This window comes from Copadichromis virginalis, linkage group LG5 (assembly GCF_057382275.1).
Source record: "Copadichromis virginalis isolate Kocher_CV1m ecotype Utaka linkage group LG5, C_Virginalis_male_GT1.1, whole genome shotgun sequence".
Classification (NCBI taxonomy): Eukaryota; Metazoa; Chordata; class Actinopteri; order Cichliformes; family Cichlidae; genus Copadichromis; species Copadichromis virginalis.
This window is the reverse complement of record NC_140622.1, coordinates 29,404,635-29,421,503: the sequence shown is the minus strand read 5'-3', so window position 1 is coordinate 29,421,503 and position 16,869 is coordinate 29,404,635. Positions and strand designations below refer to the sequence as shown.

The 16,869-nt window shown below is 46.5% G+C and overlaps 1 protein-coding gene across 1 annotated transcript in view; it reads left to right on the top strand.

Annotated features, from left to right (window-relative positions):
• The window catches only part of grip2b (glutamate receptor interacting protein 2b), a 173,028-nt gene that overhangs the window by 147,784 nt on the left and 8,375 nt on the right, over positions 1-16,869 (top strand). The window contains exons 17-22 of the mRNA XM_085457259.1: positions 646-790; positions 13,067-13,206; positions 13,806-14,000; positions 14,137-14,293; positions 15,846-15,960; positions 16,577-16,790. Of these exons, the coding sequence (XP_085313385.1) occupies positions 646-790; positions 13,067-13,206; positions 13,806-14,000; positions 14,137-14,293; positions 15,846-15,960; positions 16,577-16,790 (966 nt within the window). The remainder of the gene's footprint in view (positions 1-645; positions 791-13,066; positions 13,207-13,805; positions 14,001-14,136; positions 14,294-15,845; positions 15,961-16,576; positions 16,791-16,869) is intronic.

The following is a 16,869-nucleotide window of genomic DNA, read 5'->3' as shown; positions in this document are numbered from 1 at the left end:
TAAATTACAACATAAATCCAACATGTTTTTACAATATAGTATAATTTTATATAGAAAAATGTGCAGTGACCTATTATGGGAACTGGAAACAACAAGCAGTAGCCTAGAGTCCTAATCCATCTAAGGACTTTTGTGCATGGTCGCATATTCACATTTTAACAGTCTTACAGCTTACACCTTGTATTTGTGTATACATATAAACACATTCAAGTTATATAATATGACGTGAACACACACACACACAAACTAAGTTAGGGACTGTGTAATGAGGGTAAATAATGAGACTGTAGTCATCAGGCACAAACACACACAAGGAGGAAATAACATGTGTGCATGCTATATGATGACAAGGCAGTCTTTTCCTTGGTTACCATGGAAACTGTGTCTTGCCTACCAGTGTAGTCTCAAGAAGCGTTTTGACCTACTTCTGGAATCAAGTGTGTTTGTGTGTGCACATTTCCAGTGAGCAGGTAATGGGATCCAGTATTACTTAGTGACCTGAAGTGTTTTGTGTGCGTGTGCATCAGATAAGAAGCATCCATCAGACGGTATAATGTACTCCTCAGACTTGAAACACTAGATTAATGTGTGTGTGTGTCTCTGTGTGTGACTGCTTGTGCGTGTATGTGTGTTTGTGTGTATCAGATGAGCAGGAGACATCAGGCAGCATCATATACACAGTGGAACTGAAGCGGTACGGAGGCCCTCTGGGTATCACCATCTCTGGCACTGAGGAGCCTTTTGACCCCATCACTATATCAGGCCTAACTAAGAGAGGCCTTGCAGAAAGGTACATACTCAGACACACAAAATCTCTTCTGGGAATTCTAGGTTGCCACTTTGTAGCTCTAAATGAAATTCCCTAGATTTCTGGATAGAGCATTTTTGTATAAATCCAAAGCTGATGAATTGAAAATGAATTGAATATCTCACTATGTCTGTCATGTGTTACATGTCTGTGTTGCTCTGTAACTAAAAAAAACAAGAGTACCAGCCAAGCATGGAAGATTGCGTTATTTTACATTAACCAAATGTAGTTATTTTCACAAAAAAAGCAACTCCAAAAGAGAGGTGACTCATGCTCCATGGCTGCAGACTTTTGGAGTTTGAGGTGATGACCCAAATGCAGACGGAACGAGGCGTGAAACGGGAATTAACCAAAAGCGAGACAATTTATTGACTGGTAAGGGTACAAAAACAAAGGCAAAGGAAACCATAAACTCTAACTGAACTGGAAAAAGACAAGAGAAACATGGAAATAAGAAACGTGGAAATCCTGAGATCACAGAAGATTAAACAGACAATCCGACAAGAGACAAAGGAAAACTGACACAAAGTGTACACACAGGGATGATTAGGGAGAAGGAAACACATGGGAACACAGCTGGGATGAATAAACATAACAACACAAGGGAAGCAAAACTAAACACACTGAACACGGGACAAGAGACTGTCAAAATAAACAGGAAGCAGACAGAGACATAGACGAAGACACCTGGGCTTGACACAGAGATGGGGATAAGCAAACAGGGGGACAAAAGACCCTGACACGACTAAGACACACAGAGGACGAGGGAGCGAGAGGGATGAAACACAAGGAGAGGAACATGGGGAAAGTAAATGGAGATGAGACATTACCGAGATGCAGACATGACCGAGGAAACCTACACAGAGGACATGACAGACTCTCACAGGAGACACAGGGATGCGATGCACCCTATGCACACATGTCCACTGGCAGATAACAGGATACTGTGTTAGCATAAGGCGACCACATACAATTAAAGCTCACTGCATGTTTGCACAGCATATTGCTAACAAGCAGAACAATTACTGTTGTTGAAGTATATGTCAATGTGACATGTATTTACATTTCTGCAATGGTTAATATCAACTGTATCACATCAACACAGAATTGAATATATCAGTTGGCAATCCACCAATCATTGGTCCGAGCCAGTTAGATAAAAACCAAACAATCAGTGCATCTCCAATTTTCATGTGTTGATATTTTTGTCTCTGCTACAACCAAGCCTATATTCCTTCCTTCCATCCATCCATTTTCCAGATTCTACACCAGAAGTTGAGTGTCCAGCATGTGCCATTTGACACAGAGTAATGACAGATGTGATATTCTGAAACACGAGATGGTAGCTAGTGTCCAAAGCAAGACTGAGAGAAAGATGACACAATGTTTTCCCTGAGTCATAAACATCCATTGGTAAATTCAGCTTACATCCACTCCACCACACAGCACCTTCAGCTTTTATAACAGGCTCACGTGTTATTCCATCAAACTATGTTCACAGAGGCAACATGCTACTTTCCCACTTCCAAATACACACACACTGTGACCCCATTTCTCTGAGTCTGTGATGTAATTGCTCTATTTCCCATTCTAAACTGTTGTCGATAAAGCACTCTACAAATAAACTTGGTGCAACTTGACACAGATGAAAGTGCAGGAATACAAACGATAACCACAGTGCTACATCTTACACCGACCCACTTTTTCTCCTTTTCTTTTTTTCTTTTCGGTCAAGTGATTTAATTTTGTTTAACCACCAAAGGGCGTAAGGGCCAGGCACAAACTAGGACCATTATAACTTAGGTCTACCTTATCCGTGTGCGTACATACTGTTCACCAAGAAAGAAAATGCATTCTTCCAGATATTGTTTTTAGTGGCACATGATTTTCTGAAAGTAGCACTAAGTTTAACTTTTTGGCAGTCCTCTTTCTACAAGTCATCTACAGTGCTTTAAAAAAAAAAGTAATTAATTTTTGCATATTTATATTTATAGCACATATTTCACTCAATTTAATACTACACAAATACAAAATAGTTTTTAAATGATGATATTATTTATTAAAAGAAAAGGCTATCCAACCTACCCAACCTACCTCGGGGCAGGGATAGCTCAGTAGGTAGAGTGGTGGCCCCATGATCGGAAGGTCGGGGGTTCAACTCTACTGAACGGCTACCCTGAGGTACCCCTGAGCAAGGTACCGTCCCTACACACTGCTCCCCGGGCGCTGCATTGGTGGCTGCCCACTGCTTCACTGGGTGAATGGGTTAAATGCAGAGGAACTATTTCCCTATGGGGACTAACACATACACATTATTATTATGTGAAAAAAGTGGTGCCCCTTGCACCTGGTTGTGCCACTCTTGGCAGCAAGAACTGATTTCATGCATTTCGGATAACTGACAATGAGTCTCTCAAGTCACTCTTCTTTTCAGAAATATTTTACTGTATCTCAGCCCCATTGGAGGGTTTTTGACCATGAATGGCTTGTTTAAGATCACGTCAAAGATCAGATCAGTCAGATTTAAAAGTCTGACTAGGCCACTCTAAAACTCTTTTTTTTAAATTTTTTTTTAAATTATTTATTCATTTGAGCCATCCAGAGCTAGACTTGCTGGTGTGTTTTGGATCATTGCCACCCTTTAGGGCATGAACTGATGGCTAGACATTCTCCATCAAGATTTTCTGGAATAGTGCAGAATTCATGGTTTCATCAATTATGGTAAGTCATCCAAGTCCTGAAGCAATAAAGCAGCCCCGGACCATCACACTAACACCATCTTGTTTGACTGTTGGCATGATCTTTTTATAAAATGCTGTATTAATTTTACATCAGACATAAGAGGATACAAAACTTTTAAAAAGTTTAAATTTGTTATGGGCTTCCAGCAGGAAGGCTCTAAGAGTTTCTGGGTATGACACTATGTATCCATCCATGAAGGAGGAGGAGCTATATGCAATCCAAAGCAGATCTGGGAAAGAAACTTATTCCATGAAGTTTGATTGTCATAAGATTCCAACATAAGCTTATAATACAGTTTTAGTCTGAGGGTGACAGGCTGTAATGCATGGATCCTAGGGTGGAGCTGATGTGCTCAAACGGCTCAGTCACAAATGGTGAGCTTCTAAGACAGGTAGGGGCACTGTGTCTGGTGAATACTTCACTGACAAACTTACTGGCTGCCACCTGTGCTGTTGCCCCTCTAACCACACACACCTTAATCTACTTGGAGAAATTGTCAACAAAACCTACCTTGATTTAATAACCTGACAGACTGAACAGGAAGCAACATAAAGTTTGATATCCGCTGCCATTTTTGGCCAAAAAAACCTAGACTACAGTTCTACGAGTGCTTGGGAAATACCACGGTGACGTGCAGTGGGGTGGTCATGATAGTAACTGAGCAAGGTACCATGGAGTGTTTAAGGTATTTCAATTGATGCAAACCACATCTGTGCTTTGGGTCTTTATAGTAGAGTAGACCATGGTAAACAAAAGATGATGAGGAACTGTTTCCACTCACGTCTGCACATGGGTCTGTTCCTAGATTTCTGGACAGCTGGGCAGTGACTGGGTCATCTAACTGCATTTGTTTAATATGTGCACGATCTGTCAGTAAAACTGGAGGCATAGTATGGCAATATAAGCTACCAGTGATGTTGCACTCTGGCAAAAAAAATCTGTGGGAACAAGGAGGAAACTTTTGGAGTCACAAAGACCAGCAGGCTAGTCGGCTGATATCCCATTAGCCGACTAGCCTGCCAGGATGGAACATTAGCCACTTGAGGCTGTTGTAATCTGTATATACTGTATATATAGTTACACGAAGGCCCTTTGCAAAAGATCTGAAAGGTTCAAGAACTCAAATCACAGCTAAGTGCATGGCTTTTCTGATTTATGCAGGGTTAATAGACCTGTGATTATAAAATGTATTCCTAAGATGAATGGGGATGCCAGGTTATAGATTATAGCAAAATGCTGATAAAAACATTTGTTCATTAAGTCAATAGATAGCCAAGGAATACCATCAAGGACACACAGGCTCACAGATGGATCCGTCCACTGGTGAGGTTGGCAAGGATAGGTGTTGTTCTCCAGGATTTAAGCTCATCCTTATCAGAAATCAGAGTTAGTGATAAGCCTAGGTTATGATTGGGTTGGGTTTGGCTCTGCCTTGTTGCAACTTGGGCAAAAGTGAGTTGTGTACCAATTCTGAAATGTAAGAAATATAAAATAGGCTTGGGTCCTGGTTGGTGTGTTGCCGGGGTTGTGGGCGGGTGGGTGCATGGGGGCCCGGCCCTGGAGCAGGGTGCCGCCGGTGCGTCGAGCCGCCTGGGGGGCTCTTCAACTGGTGGGGGGGATGGTCACATCTTGCAGGAGCTTTCTTCTCTTCAGGAACTCTCTGCAGGAGGGGGAGATACAGGAGAGGTGGAGGAAGATCTCAGCCTGGGCGTTTACCGTCTTATGTAGTCTGGAAGATGTGTGGATGGTGGGGTGGGTGCAGTTTTCTCTGTGGTGGGGTTGGGTGGACTGTCCAGGGCTCTGTGGAGCCGGGGGGCGCTACTGCACTGGGCCCCGGTCTGGATGGGCCTGGGCCCCCCTTCCCTGGCGGGTCGCGGAGGGTGGGAGTGCCTACTGGGGTCAGCGGGGGAGCTGGCCCCAGGGAGGGGTTACCTGCCCCTCCCTTCCTTCCCTCCCCATCTCCAGCTGCCTCCCTCTTCCCGCTCCTCCACAACCACCCACACATGCAGGGCCTTGGAGTGGGGGTATGTCACCAGGGTGCAGAGGAGGCTACCCCCCCCCCCCCCCTTCTGGCTGCCTCTGCCTCAATTTTATCCCACAACTTAGACATTCACATTATTCACACTCTCATTACACATACATATAGGATCTTGGGGGTGGGCACAATCACGGAGTCCAAATCACCATCAGGGTGTATACCTCACCCCTGACGTCGTTGCCCACCTCTCAATTTTAAATACACTTAGTCATTGAGGGCTAGCAGGAGGGACTATGCGCTTATCTGCTGTTCCTTGGCAGGTAGCTCCATGCCCTCCTGGGTTTTAATTGCACCTTAGAACACATATGCATCAACACTACAATGAGCAGGTGGAGGGAGGTTTGGAGTCTTCTCCCACCCCCATTCTCTGCGGCCTGCTGGAGCGGGAGGGCTAGTAGGAGGAGTTGGCCGTCCGACTGCGGTCTGGGGTGTGGGGCCTCCCTGCTGCTGCGGAGTCGGGGTGGTCTGCCTCTCCCCACCGCAGGGAAAAGGGTAACACCACCTGGGTCTGGGTGCAATTCCCCCCTCCAGGGGCAAGGGTACCTAGACCCGGTTTGTAGAGTACGCTTGGGGAGTGTGATTGTGTGTACAGCGTCTCTTTATGTCTGTCTCCACGTTGGTTGAGTGTGGAGTGAGTGCATATGAGAGCATGAGGGTGGGAATGGATGTTTGTGTCTGTGTGTGCCTGTATTTCTGTGTCTATATGTCAGATTGGGTATCAGACGCCACCTCTCTGGGGACACCTCAGGCCCTCCAAGGTTTGGAGGCCTATCTCCACCCACCACCACTTCCCCTGCCGGTGGCGGACTCCCTCAGGTGTCGGTGTGTTGGTGGTTCTTTGTGTCTGGGGGTGGGCGTCCGGGTACACACCGGCTCACTCCTTGGCGGCCGCTTGTCGGGGCCTGGGGCTCGCTCGGGCCCCTTTGGAGGTGGGGTGCCCCCGGCCTCTCGGCCTGGGGCTCGGTCACTCAGGCACAGCTGGGGGCCGGCGGAGCTCACGGGCGCGTCACTGCAACTCCCCCTGACTTCTGCTCCGCGGCTGCTGGGCGAGCCCTCATCTGGGACTCTCCTCAGCTCTTACTGGAACAGTGGCGCGGCTGCCCCTCTGTTGGTCTTCCATGGTCTCTTGTGTTCTGGGGGCCTCTGGATGTCTGGAGTTTTGATCTCCTCCATACCCGCTTCACACCCTGGAGGACGGGGCTGTGGCCCCCCCACACTCCCTAGCAGATCATTACATGGAGAAACCTTTGGAATGCAAGCATGCTGATCCACACAGGTATGCACACATGGGTATTCACAGACGCGGACTAAAGCTTTCTTGGCTGCTGCCTCAAAGCACACTGTGCGCTGTCTATCTTGCGTGCTGCACAATATCGTTTATTATTTAGTAAATATTGATATCTATGACTAGCTAGTTTATTGTGATGGTGCTTTGTTTTCTCTATTATTATGTTACTCTTTGTTGTTTGCTGTCTCCTCTGTTTGTTTTTTTTGTTTGTTTTTTTTTTTTCTCCATACAGGTGACCCAGGAGTTCTTTTTTTTTCTCTCTCTCTCTTCCCCCCCCTTCTCACCGTCTCTTCTCCCCTTTGGTTTTCTTTCTTTCTCTCCCCCTCTTTCTCTCATTCATTCCCCCTGTCCTATTTATTAAAAAAAAAAAAAAATGACAAAGGATGAACTGAAGCTCTGCCATCACGTAATGTCGCATACTGCTGTTTCTGATGTCATTTAAAAAAAAAAAAAAAAAAAAAAAAAAAGAAATATAAAATAAACATAAGTCACCTTTGGTCTGGAGCTCCATGCAAGATCTTACATCAAATTGGGCAGATGATCATGAGAAAAGTGGTGGATCAGCCCAAAACTACATGGGAGGAGCTTGTTAATGACCTAAAGGCAGTTGGGACCACAGTCACCAAGAAGACATTTGGTAACACGCTATGCTGTAATGGACTGCAGCAAAAAGGCACATGTATAGGCCCATCTTACATTTACCAGTGAACCTAAATCTGAATCTAAATGATTCAGATAAGACTCGGGAGAAGGTTATTTGGTAAGATAAAACCAAAATCAAGCTCTTTGACATCAACTTTGAAGGAGTGCTTAGTATGGGCACAAGAACACCATCCCTATATCCTTAAAAAAACTTATTTGTTATGCTAGGCTTTCTCAAAAAGTGTTTAACATATATGTTTAGTATATGCTTTCATAAGCCTGTGTGTGAGACCTCAAAATGAATATCTTCCTCAAATTAGGTTGGAATATAAAAGACAGTTTTTCCTTTCTTATAGGGCTTTACAAGAAAGTGAAAGTTTTAATGATATTCAAGGGAGGCAGTGTTATTCTTTTCACCTTGTTCTGACCTTAGTCCAGTCATATGGCGGTTTATCTTAGTTTTCCCTTACTTTATCTTATCTTAGTTTTGTATGAACATAAAAGAGTAAGATCTTATCTATAGAAACTCTGTATCACTGTAGTAACACTGTATCACTGCAGACCATTGTTATATATTTTTTTCTATCCAATCGTGTGCCCTACAGTAGTTTGAAAAACATGGAGCCAAGGTAAATACAAATTTGTTTTTCTTTTTCTCTAGCTTTAATTGCTTGCTCTTATCTAAGTATAAAATAATAAAATACAGGTCAGAAAGCCTTCCTAAAATATGAATGTAGCCATGAGCAATACCACTGTGGTGCAGCCCCAGTGACACTATCCAGTCGCCTGCCCTCTGTTAGATTATAATTGTGTCATACTGAGATTCACATGTCAGCCTCATATATGTCCAATTTAAAACTAATCCATTTCACACACTTTCCACAATACCACAGGCAAAAAATCACGGCCACACTTATAGCCATATGCTAACATGTCGTTAGCATGGAATCTCTTCGTTGTGAGTGAAGACACAAAGGTTCTCCAAAGAAAACCACAGGGGGGAAAACACACACACAAAAAAATTGTAACAACAAATCTAGTCAGACACTTAAATCATCTTCACCCAGTTGAATATGGACATGTTAAAGAAGCTAACACAGGACAAGTGTCTTGCCTCAATATTAGCAAAGCAGTTATGAGGAAAATTATAGAGATAACTGGAAAAGCAAATATGGGTGTGTGTCCTGATAAGATTGATTTTTGTTTGTACATGCTGTCAGTTAACTTTTTTTAGAAAATCAGAATTGGCAAAAATCTGTATTAGTTGGAAAAAATTGTAATCAAAAATAAACCAGTAGCAATAATACTTGTAAACACTGCAGCTGTCAGGGTTCCTGGGTCGTTGACCCAGTGTTTTCTGTTTTGTCATGTTCGGTTTATTTTCACATCTGTGTTTTCTGTGCCAGCATACCGCCTGCGTATTGTGTTCCAGTTATTTCCATGTATCATTAGTCAGACTAAGTTCAGCTGCGTACTCACCGGTTTCTAATCATTCATCACCCAGCGTGTATTTAAGTCCTCAGTTCCATCCGATCCTTGTCGTGTCATTGATGTACGTCTGATGTTAGTGTCGTCTGTATGTTCAGTTAGCCAGCCAGTCCTTTGTTCATTCATTCATTCATTCATTCATTCAGTCAGTCAGCCAGCCAGCCAGCCAGCCAGCCAGCCAGCCATTTCCTCCCTCTGTACTGTTTGCTCACTCCTTCGGCAATAAACATCCACCTTCACCTACCTTCCTGTGAGTCCAGCGATTGGGTCCTCCTTCTCTCGTCCACGACACTACTCCTGACAGAATGACACGACCACGCGTTGTGGACCCAGCGGACTCTGAACTTTTCGAGCGACAGGAGGCAGCGCTCCTTCGCTGGACGGAGGGGCTTCGGGGAAAACAGCGGCTCTTCGCGGAGAGAGAGCACGTCTTCAAGGGGACTCGCCTGGCTCTGGGCGGGCCTCGGAGACGCCGCATTCCCCCCTCACCTGCTGCCTCACCTGCACCGGAGCATTCGCCGCGGAGAGTGGGCGTCACAGGCCAAGCTTCGGCCGCTCGCTCTCCCGCCGCTCCGCTCCTCGCTCGCCCGCCAGCCGTTTTACTCACCGGACCTTCACCCTCGCAATGGCACAGCGGCTCCGCCTACCACCTCGGCTCAATGGAGGCTCCCGCGCCAGAGGCTCGGCTGTGTACCCCACCCGCTTCCTCTTCCCGGAAAAAGCGGCGCACACGCCGCCATAACAAGGACTTTTTTCACCTACTCCCGGTGGTGAGTTCTAGTGACTGTTTTCCACCCTCCTCATTTGATTCTTCACCTCAAATAACTAATAGACTTATCTCTGATTCATGGGGAGTCTCCCTCCTAGAAGAGGACGTAGACTGGGATGAATTTTTCTGCTCTGCTCCCCCAAAAACTGTTCAGTCAAAGACTGTAAATAGTGGAGGCAGGAGGACCAGAACGATCCCAGAGAAACCTGCCAGTATCACACACCCGGTCGTTATCTCCACTCCCGTCAGTCAGGCTACACCCACTCCAGTGCCAGCTCCCAGGAGGAGGGCAGCTGCGACCCAGTCTACCTCCACGCCCGCTCCTGTTTCTCGGGTGGGGGTGACTGGTGTCCAGCCACCTCCCGTGCCTGTCCCAGCGCCCAGGCTGAGGGCAGCCAGAACCCAGCCAGAACTCCCTAGCGGCTTGGAAGAGCTAACCGGTTCACCTGCTACCTCACCACTTCATCCACCTCCTGACCCAGCCTTTCACGCCCTCGCACTATCCCTAGTTAGATCAGCTGAACTGGCCCCTGCCCAGGCACCAGCCTTACTAGCCCAAGCTGTAGCCTTATCTCCGTCACTAGCTCAGTCTGTAGCTCAACCATTAGCCACACCAACCTCAGCTCCGTCGTCAGCCTCGCCTACCTCTGTTCATCCCTTAGCATCTCCACTCCAGTCAGTTCCCTCACCTGCTGTTCAGCTTCCACTCCAGTCGCCTCCTGTCCTCCAGTCAGTAGTCCAGTCGCCCGTCCACCATCCTGTTCAGTTCCCGGACCTGCAGCCACAGCACCCAGAGCCAGCTGTGAGCTACCCTGCCTCTCAGCCAGGGGTTTCCGCACCCGCTGGCCCGGCCGCTTCCCTGCCAGAGGTCCCCACACCTGCTGGTTCTGTCCTGTGTGTGCCAGGGGCTCCAGTGCCCACTGGTTCTGAGACCGTTTTCGCTGGAGGGCCCGAGGAGCCCGTCCAGCCTCATGCCTCGTCAGCTGGAGGGCCCGAGGAGCCCGTCCGGCAACCTTCCTCGTCAGCTGGAGGGCCCGAGGAGCCCGTCCGGCCTCATGCCTCGTCAGCTGGAGGGCCCGAGGAGCCCGTCCAGCAACCTTCCTCGTCAGCTGGAGGGCCCGAGAACCGCACCAGCCTCATGCCTCGTCAGCTGGAGGGCCCGAGGAGCCCGTCCAGCCTCATGCCTCGTCAGCGGGAGGGCCCGAGGAGCCCGTCCAGCAACCTTCCTCGTCAGCTGGGGGTTCAGGAGAACCGCACCAGCCTCATGCCTCGTCAGCTGGAGGGCCCGAGGAGCCCATCCAGCAACCTTCCTCGTCAGCTGGAGGGCCTGAGGAGCCCGTCCGGCAACCTTCCTCATCAGCTGGAGGGCCCGAGGAGCCCGTCCGGCCTCATGCCTCGTCAGCTGGAGGGCCCGAGGAGCCCGTCCAGCAACCTTCCTCGTCAGCTGGAGGGCCCGAGAACCGCACCAGCCTCATGCCTCGTCAGCTGGAGGGCCCAAGGAGCCCCTCCAGCCTCATGCCTCATCAGCGGGAGGGCCCGAGGAGCCCGTCCAGCAACCTTCCTCGTCAGCTGGGGGTTCAGGAGAACCGCACCAGCCTCATGCCTCGTCAGCTGGAGGGCCCGAGGAGCCCATCCAGCAACCTTCCTCGTCAGCTGGAGGGCCCGAGGAGCCCGTTCAGCCTCCCGTCTCCGCTGGAGTGTCCGAGGGGCGCGTCCAGCCTCCCGTCTCCGCTGGAGGGCCCGAGGAGCCCGTCCAGCCACCACCTGCGGCTGCCTCGCTGTCACCTAGCTCTGCTTCTGCTTCGCCTGGTCCAGCTTCAGCCTGTGCCTCTCCTGGTCCAGCCTCTGCTTCTGCCTCGCCTGATCCAGCCTCTGCTTCTGCCACGCCTGGTCCAGCCTCTGCTTCTGCCACGCCTGGTCCAGCCTCTGCTTCTGCTACGCCTGGTCCAGCCTCTGCTTCTACTACGCCTGGTCCGGCCTCAGACTCTGCCTCGGCCTCTGCTTCGCCTGGTCCGTCCTCAGACTCTGCCTCGGCCTCTGCTTCGCCTGGTCCGGCCTCAGACTCAGCTTCGGCTTCTGCTTCGCCTGGTCCGGCCTCAGACTCAGCTTCGGCTTCTGCTTCGCCTGGTCCGGCCTCAGACTCAGCCTCTGCTTCGCCTGGTCCGGCCTCAGACTCAGCCTCGGCCTCTGCTTTGCCTGGCCCTACAGCTGCTCCTCAGTCTCCGCCGGTTCCCGCGCCGCCTTCTGCAGCTGCTCCTTGGCCGCCTTCTCCTCGTCGCCGGTATGGTCGACCACCGCACCGGCTCAGTGGCTGCCGCCGTCTTCCTCGCTGCCGCCCACCGGATCGACTTCAGCGTCTCTGCCGGCCGCGTGGCCGCCCACCTGAACTGTATGGGCTCAGCCACTGGCCGCGTGGCCGCCCGCCTGAACTGGCTCTGTGTGGACTCCGTCCCTTCGTCCTGTGCCCCCTCCGCCCGCCCTGTTCTGGTTTTTTTTCTTTTGGCCGTCGGGTGCCGGCCTTTGGAGGGGGGGGGGTACTGTCAGGGTTCCTGGGTCGTTGACCCAGTGTTTTCTGTTTTGTCATGTTCAGTTTATTTTCACATCTGTGTTTTCTGTGCCAACATACCGCCTGCGTATTGTGTTCCAGTTATTTCCATGTATCATTAGTCAGACTAAGTTCAGCTGCGTACTCACCGGTTTCTAATCATTCATCACCCATATTTAAGACCTCAGTTCCATCCGATCCTTGTCGTGTCATTGATGTACGTCTGATGTTAGTGTTGTCTGTATGTTCAGTTAGCCAGCCAGTCCTTTGTTCATTCATTCATTCAGTCAGCCAGCCAGCCAGCCAGCCAGCCAGCCATTTCCTCCCTCTGTACTGTTTGCTCACTCCTTCGGCAATAAACATCCACCTTCACCTACCTGCCTGTGAGTCCAGCGATTGGGTCCTCCTTCTCTCGTCCACGACACTACTCCTGACAGCAGCTGCTTTTTTGTACATTGATCTTTGATTTTGTAGGAAATGAGAATTTCTGATATTAGTGTATTTTGCGGTATTATTTAAAAATACTAACATGGTGCACTAGAGGTCAAAATATGTTTTCACAAATAACTTTTTTGATAGATATTTAATGGTTTAATGCTATTCAGACCCCTCTAGAGTCCTTTTTAGGCTTATTAACAATCTTCTTGTATAATGATATGTATGAGGTTTAACATTTTTTACTTTTCCTGTGTGGGAATAATACAAATTTCTACTTCTGTACCTTTGTGTATCTCGTACCTATGTAGGACAGGGGCTATACATGTAGGTGATCGGATCTTGGCTATCAACAGTGTCAGCCTGAAAGGGAAGCCACTGAGCGAAGCCATCCACTTGCTGCAGATGGCTGGAGAGACGGTCACTCTCAAGATAAAAAAACAGCTTGACAGTAAGTATAAAAACTAGTAACAGTAACATGCATTTTAAATCTGTCTTTTGTGCGCAGTGTTGGCTAACGTGTTACCGTTGCCACATTACATCTTTCAGTACCGCCGTAATGTAACACGTTACTGTGCTAAATTAAGTAATCACAGTTATAAATAAGGTGTTACTTGCATTACAAAGGTTCTTCCGTTATCTGCACACCAGGTCAATAGAACAAAAACCTTGCGCAGAATCAGATGGTTTCAGTTCCTGTGCAGGAGGTAAAAAAAAATAGGAAAGTAATACAGTAATACAGCTTTTGCGGGGCGAAGATATGGAAACCCTGTTGTTTAAAACATGCATACAATATTTGTACTGTATAAGTGGTATGTAACAGGTTAGCTGTTTGCAACTCATATCCTAATAGATCTGATTTAAAACCTGTTTATAGGTAAATGCAGAGAAGAGGTCAGTAGGTTAACCAGTTCAAGTTTCATTTTGTCTCTTATAAGCATTTAATGTTGAAAAATATACATGTAGTAAAAGGTTCACATATGTATTTTACCAAGTTAAAAATTAGAGTTAACCTTTAAATTAAATTGGCCTCTTTTTTTTTTCTTCAAGACATAGAAGACAGGAAGACGGCAGATATAGAGGACACAACAGAAAACGAGATCAGTGACCCTGAGGAGGATGATTTGACAGACAGCCAACAAACCAACAAGCTATCAGAGCTTTACTCCACAACAATACCCAGCGTTGACTCTGCTATGGAGTCATGGGATGGCTCAGGGCTGGATGCAGGCTATGGGAGCCAGGGTAAGCTACATTTGAGCATGTGTAGAAAGTGAAATTTCAGGATGTCTTAACCCTGTAAGAAATATGTTAATGAAAAGAAGGAATATATTAAAAGCACTCTTTCTTGTATTTGGTCATTTCATCTATCCTCTTGTAGGTACATACACCCATCAAGCAGCTGGTATCGCTCTACACCCGCATGAGTGGCGTAGTGCCAAGCAACAACGAAGTACCACGCCTCCTCCTGGACGTCGGAAGAACTACCCGTTTAGTGATGGAGGCTTCAGTGAGGATGACTGGGACAAACCACCAGGGTAGGTCTGAATTTAGTTTTAGCTACAAAGCTGTTCGTTGTGACTGTCTTTTTTTTTTTTTTTTGTTTATCATACACTTTTTTTTTGATATCACCTTTTTTATTCATAAAAATCCATATAAATGTTGACTTATTGACTAAGGGCCATTGTAGGCTGTCTGCACTCACTTGATTGTACAGTTTAATTGTGAGTGTGTGTTTTTTATCCCTCAGCAGTAAAAAGAAATGATGGGGTGACCTTGACCTCAAGGTCAAGGTGATCTGACCTTGACCTCAAGGTGACATAGATAATAGTTTCTATGGTTCATCAACACTATCTTTTGTCCTGTCTTCCTCTCCTCATACCCAACCGATCATGACAGATGGCTGTGCTTCCCTGAGTCTGGTTCTGCCAGAGGTTTTTTCCTCCCAGTGATGCCAAGTGCTTGCTCATAGGGATAATCAGATTACTCGAGTTTTCTTTGTTTCATTGTAGGGTTTTTACCTGACAATATAAAGCTCCTTGGAGTGATTGCATTTGTGATGTCAGTTCTATATTAATTATTATATTGTGGAATGATTAGGAATCACAGCTCAGACAGGTCCTTCACTTTTAGTCCCTATCCTTTGACACAGTGTGAAATTGACTGTGATTTCTATCTACTTTTTATATACTCTAAAGCTGTTTTGTTTTCTGTATCTTTTACCCTTTGGCCCGTGTTTGTCTTTTATGTTTGGTGTTATTGAACAGCAATTTGGTCAGCCCTGCTAATGTTTCTAAAGCTGTTTTATGAATAAAGTGCTATGGTATGGTGTGGAATGGTATGATATATTTCACCACTATAGATCTTCAAAATGCATGAGCTTATTTTCTGCAAGAAAGGATTTTATCTTTAACACTGTTTCACTGTGCCAGTATCATCACCAAGAGCTCATGGCGAAGGGTACACCTCATTGCAGAGATTGAGTCATGAAGTCAGTGCTACTGTGAATATGTTGTACCTGTGTCTTTGTGTATCTCTGTGTAAAGCTGTGATGAGTCAGAAGGCTAAGGCTAGTCAGCATGTTAAAGTTACATAACACTTTTGAGGGTGTACAGCGAGAGAAAGGGATTTTCGAGGAAAAAAACAAAAATCAGTAAAACAATGAAAGTGAATTAATCGTGTTAGTTGGGGACATTCTGGGTTAAATGATTACTTTTGTTCGGTTTAACCATGACAGATACAGACAGTGTGTGTACAGATTCTGTGTCCTTAATGTCTTTTTGTAAGTGAAAGTTCCAGTGCTAAATCAGGCACACTGCATTTTCATGTAGCCAACTATTCTCTGCACTTTAGATAAATAAATATTATAATTATAATAATTATAATCATAATAATAAAATATTTAAGAGAAAAATACATTTCGCACAATACACAACGTGTGATCAAAAGGCAGTTCCATGAAGATAAAGCTTAAATATATTTGTCTTGCTTTGCATGGTTTTCCCCTTTTGTAGTACTCAGCAACAGAGAAAATCCAGCAAAATGGGTGTGGAAACTTGTTTTATTTGTGTGTCTGTTTTTGTGTGGCAGATTTATTGGCCAGCAACCGGATGGCATTCTATTGGATCCAGAAGACAGTTTCTGGTGTCAAGCTCTGGAGGACCTGGAGACCTGTGGCCAGTCAGAACTACTAAGAGAAATAGAGGTTAGTTAGTATTTTTCACAACTATTTGACTTCAAGTGTAAAATTGGCATCAAAGATGAATACTGGACTTAATCAGCATACAGTGCTCACTGAAGTGGATTTGCACTTGAGTCAAAGGGTTTTAACAACAGTTTTGTTGCAGGTTTTTATGAACCCTCATATTTTAATGGTTGTAAACATCATGTTTAATCTGCAGTTTATTTTAATGTATAGCATGTTTAGTATTTAGTATTTGAGGGTGAGATGGTTGTCTCGGCACCAGTGGGTCAAGGCGCTGACCTCCTCCCTGTAAGCCGTCTCATCACCTTTGGTGATAAGACCCACCACTGTAGTGTCGTCCACATACTTCAAAATGATGTTGGAGTTGCTAGTGGCCGTGCAGTCGTAGGTGTAGAGTGAGTACAGGAGAGGCCTCAGTACACACCCCTGTGGAGCACCAGTGTTCATTATGACGGGGGATGAGGTGATGCTGCCCAGTCTGACCAATAGTATTTAAACCAGTAACAAATTGTGCTGAACGTATGAATGTTTGTCAAACAATCACATTGGCAAGCACTCAATGTCTCCAAATGGTTGGTTACAAAGCGGTAACTCAACTTGTTTCAATTCATTGCAGGCATCCATCATGACAGGCACAGCCATCAGTCTTGGTGTAGATGGTGTCAACAAGCCTCCATCTGAGCCCATACTGACCCACAGCAGGATGAGCCCATTGCGGCGAAATTCTCTCCTGCATCAAGGCAACTTGCACCACCAAGGAACACACCTCCATCAGGGTGCTCATCTTCACGAGGAAGCCCACCTTCATGAAGAGGCTCAACTTCACCAAGGTTAGTCACTGATATGACACAACTAAGGGTGGTTGTTTCCAAATTTTAAACAGAAAAATATAGTAAAGTATCATTTTAT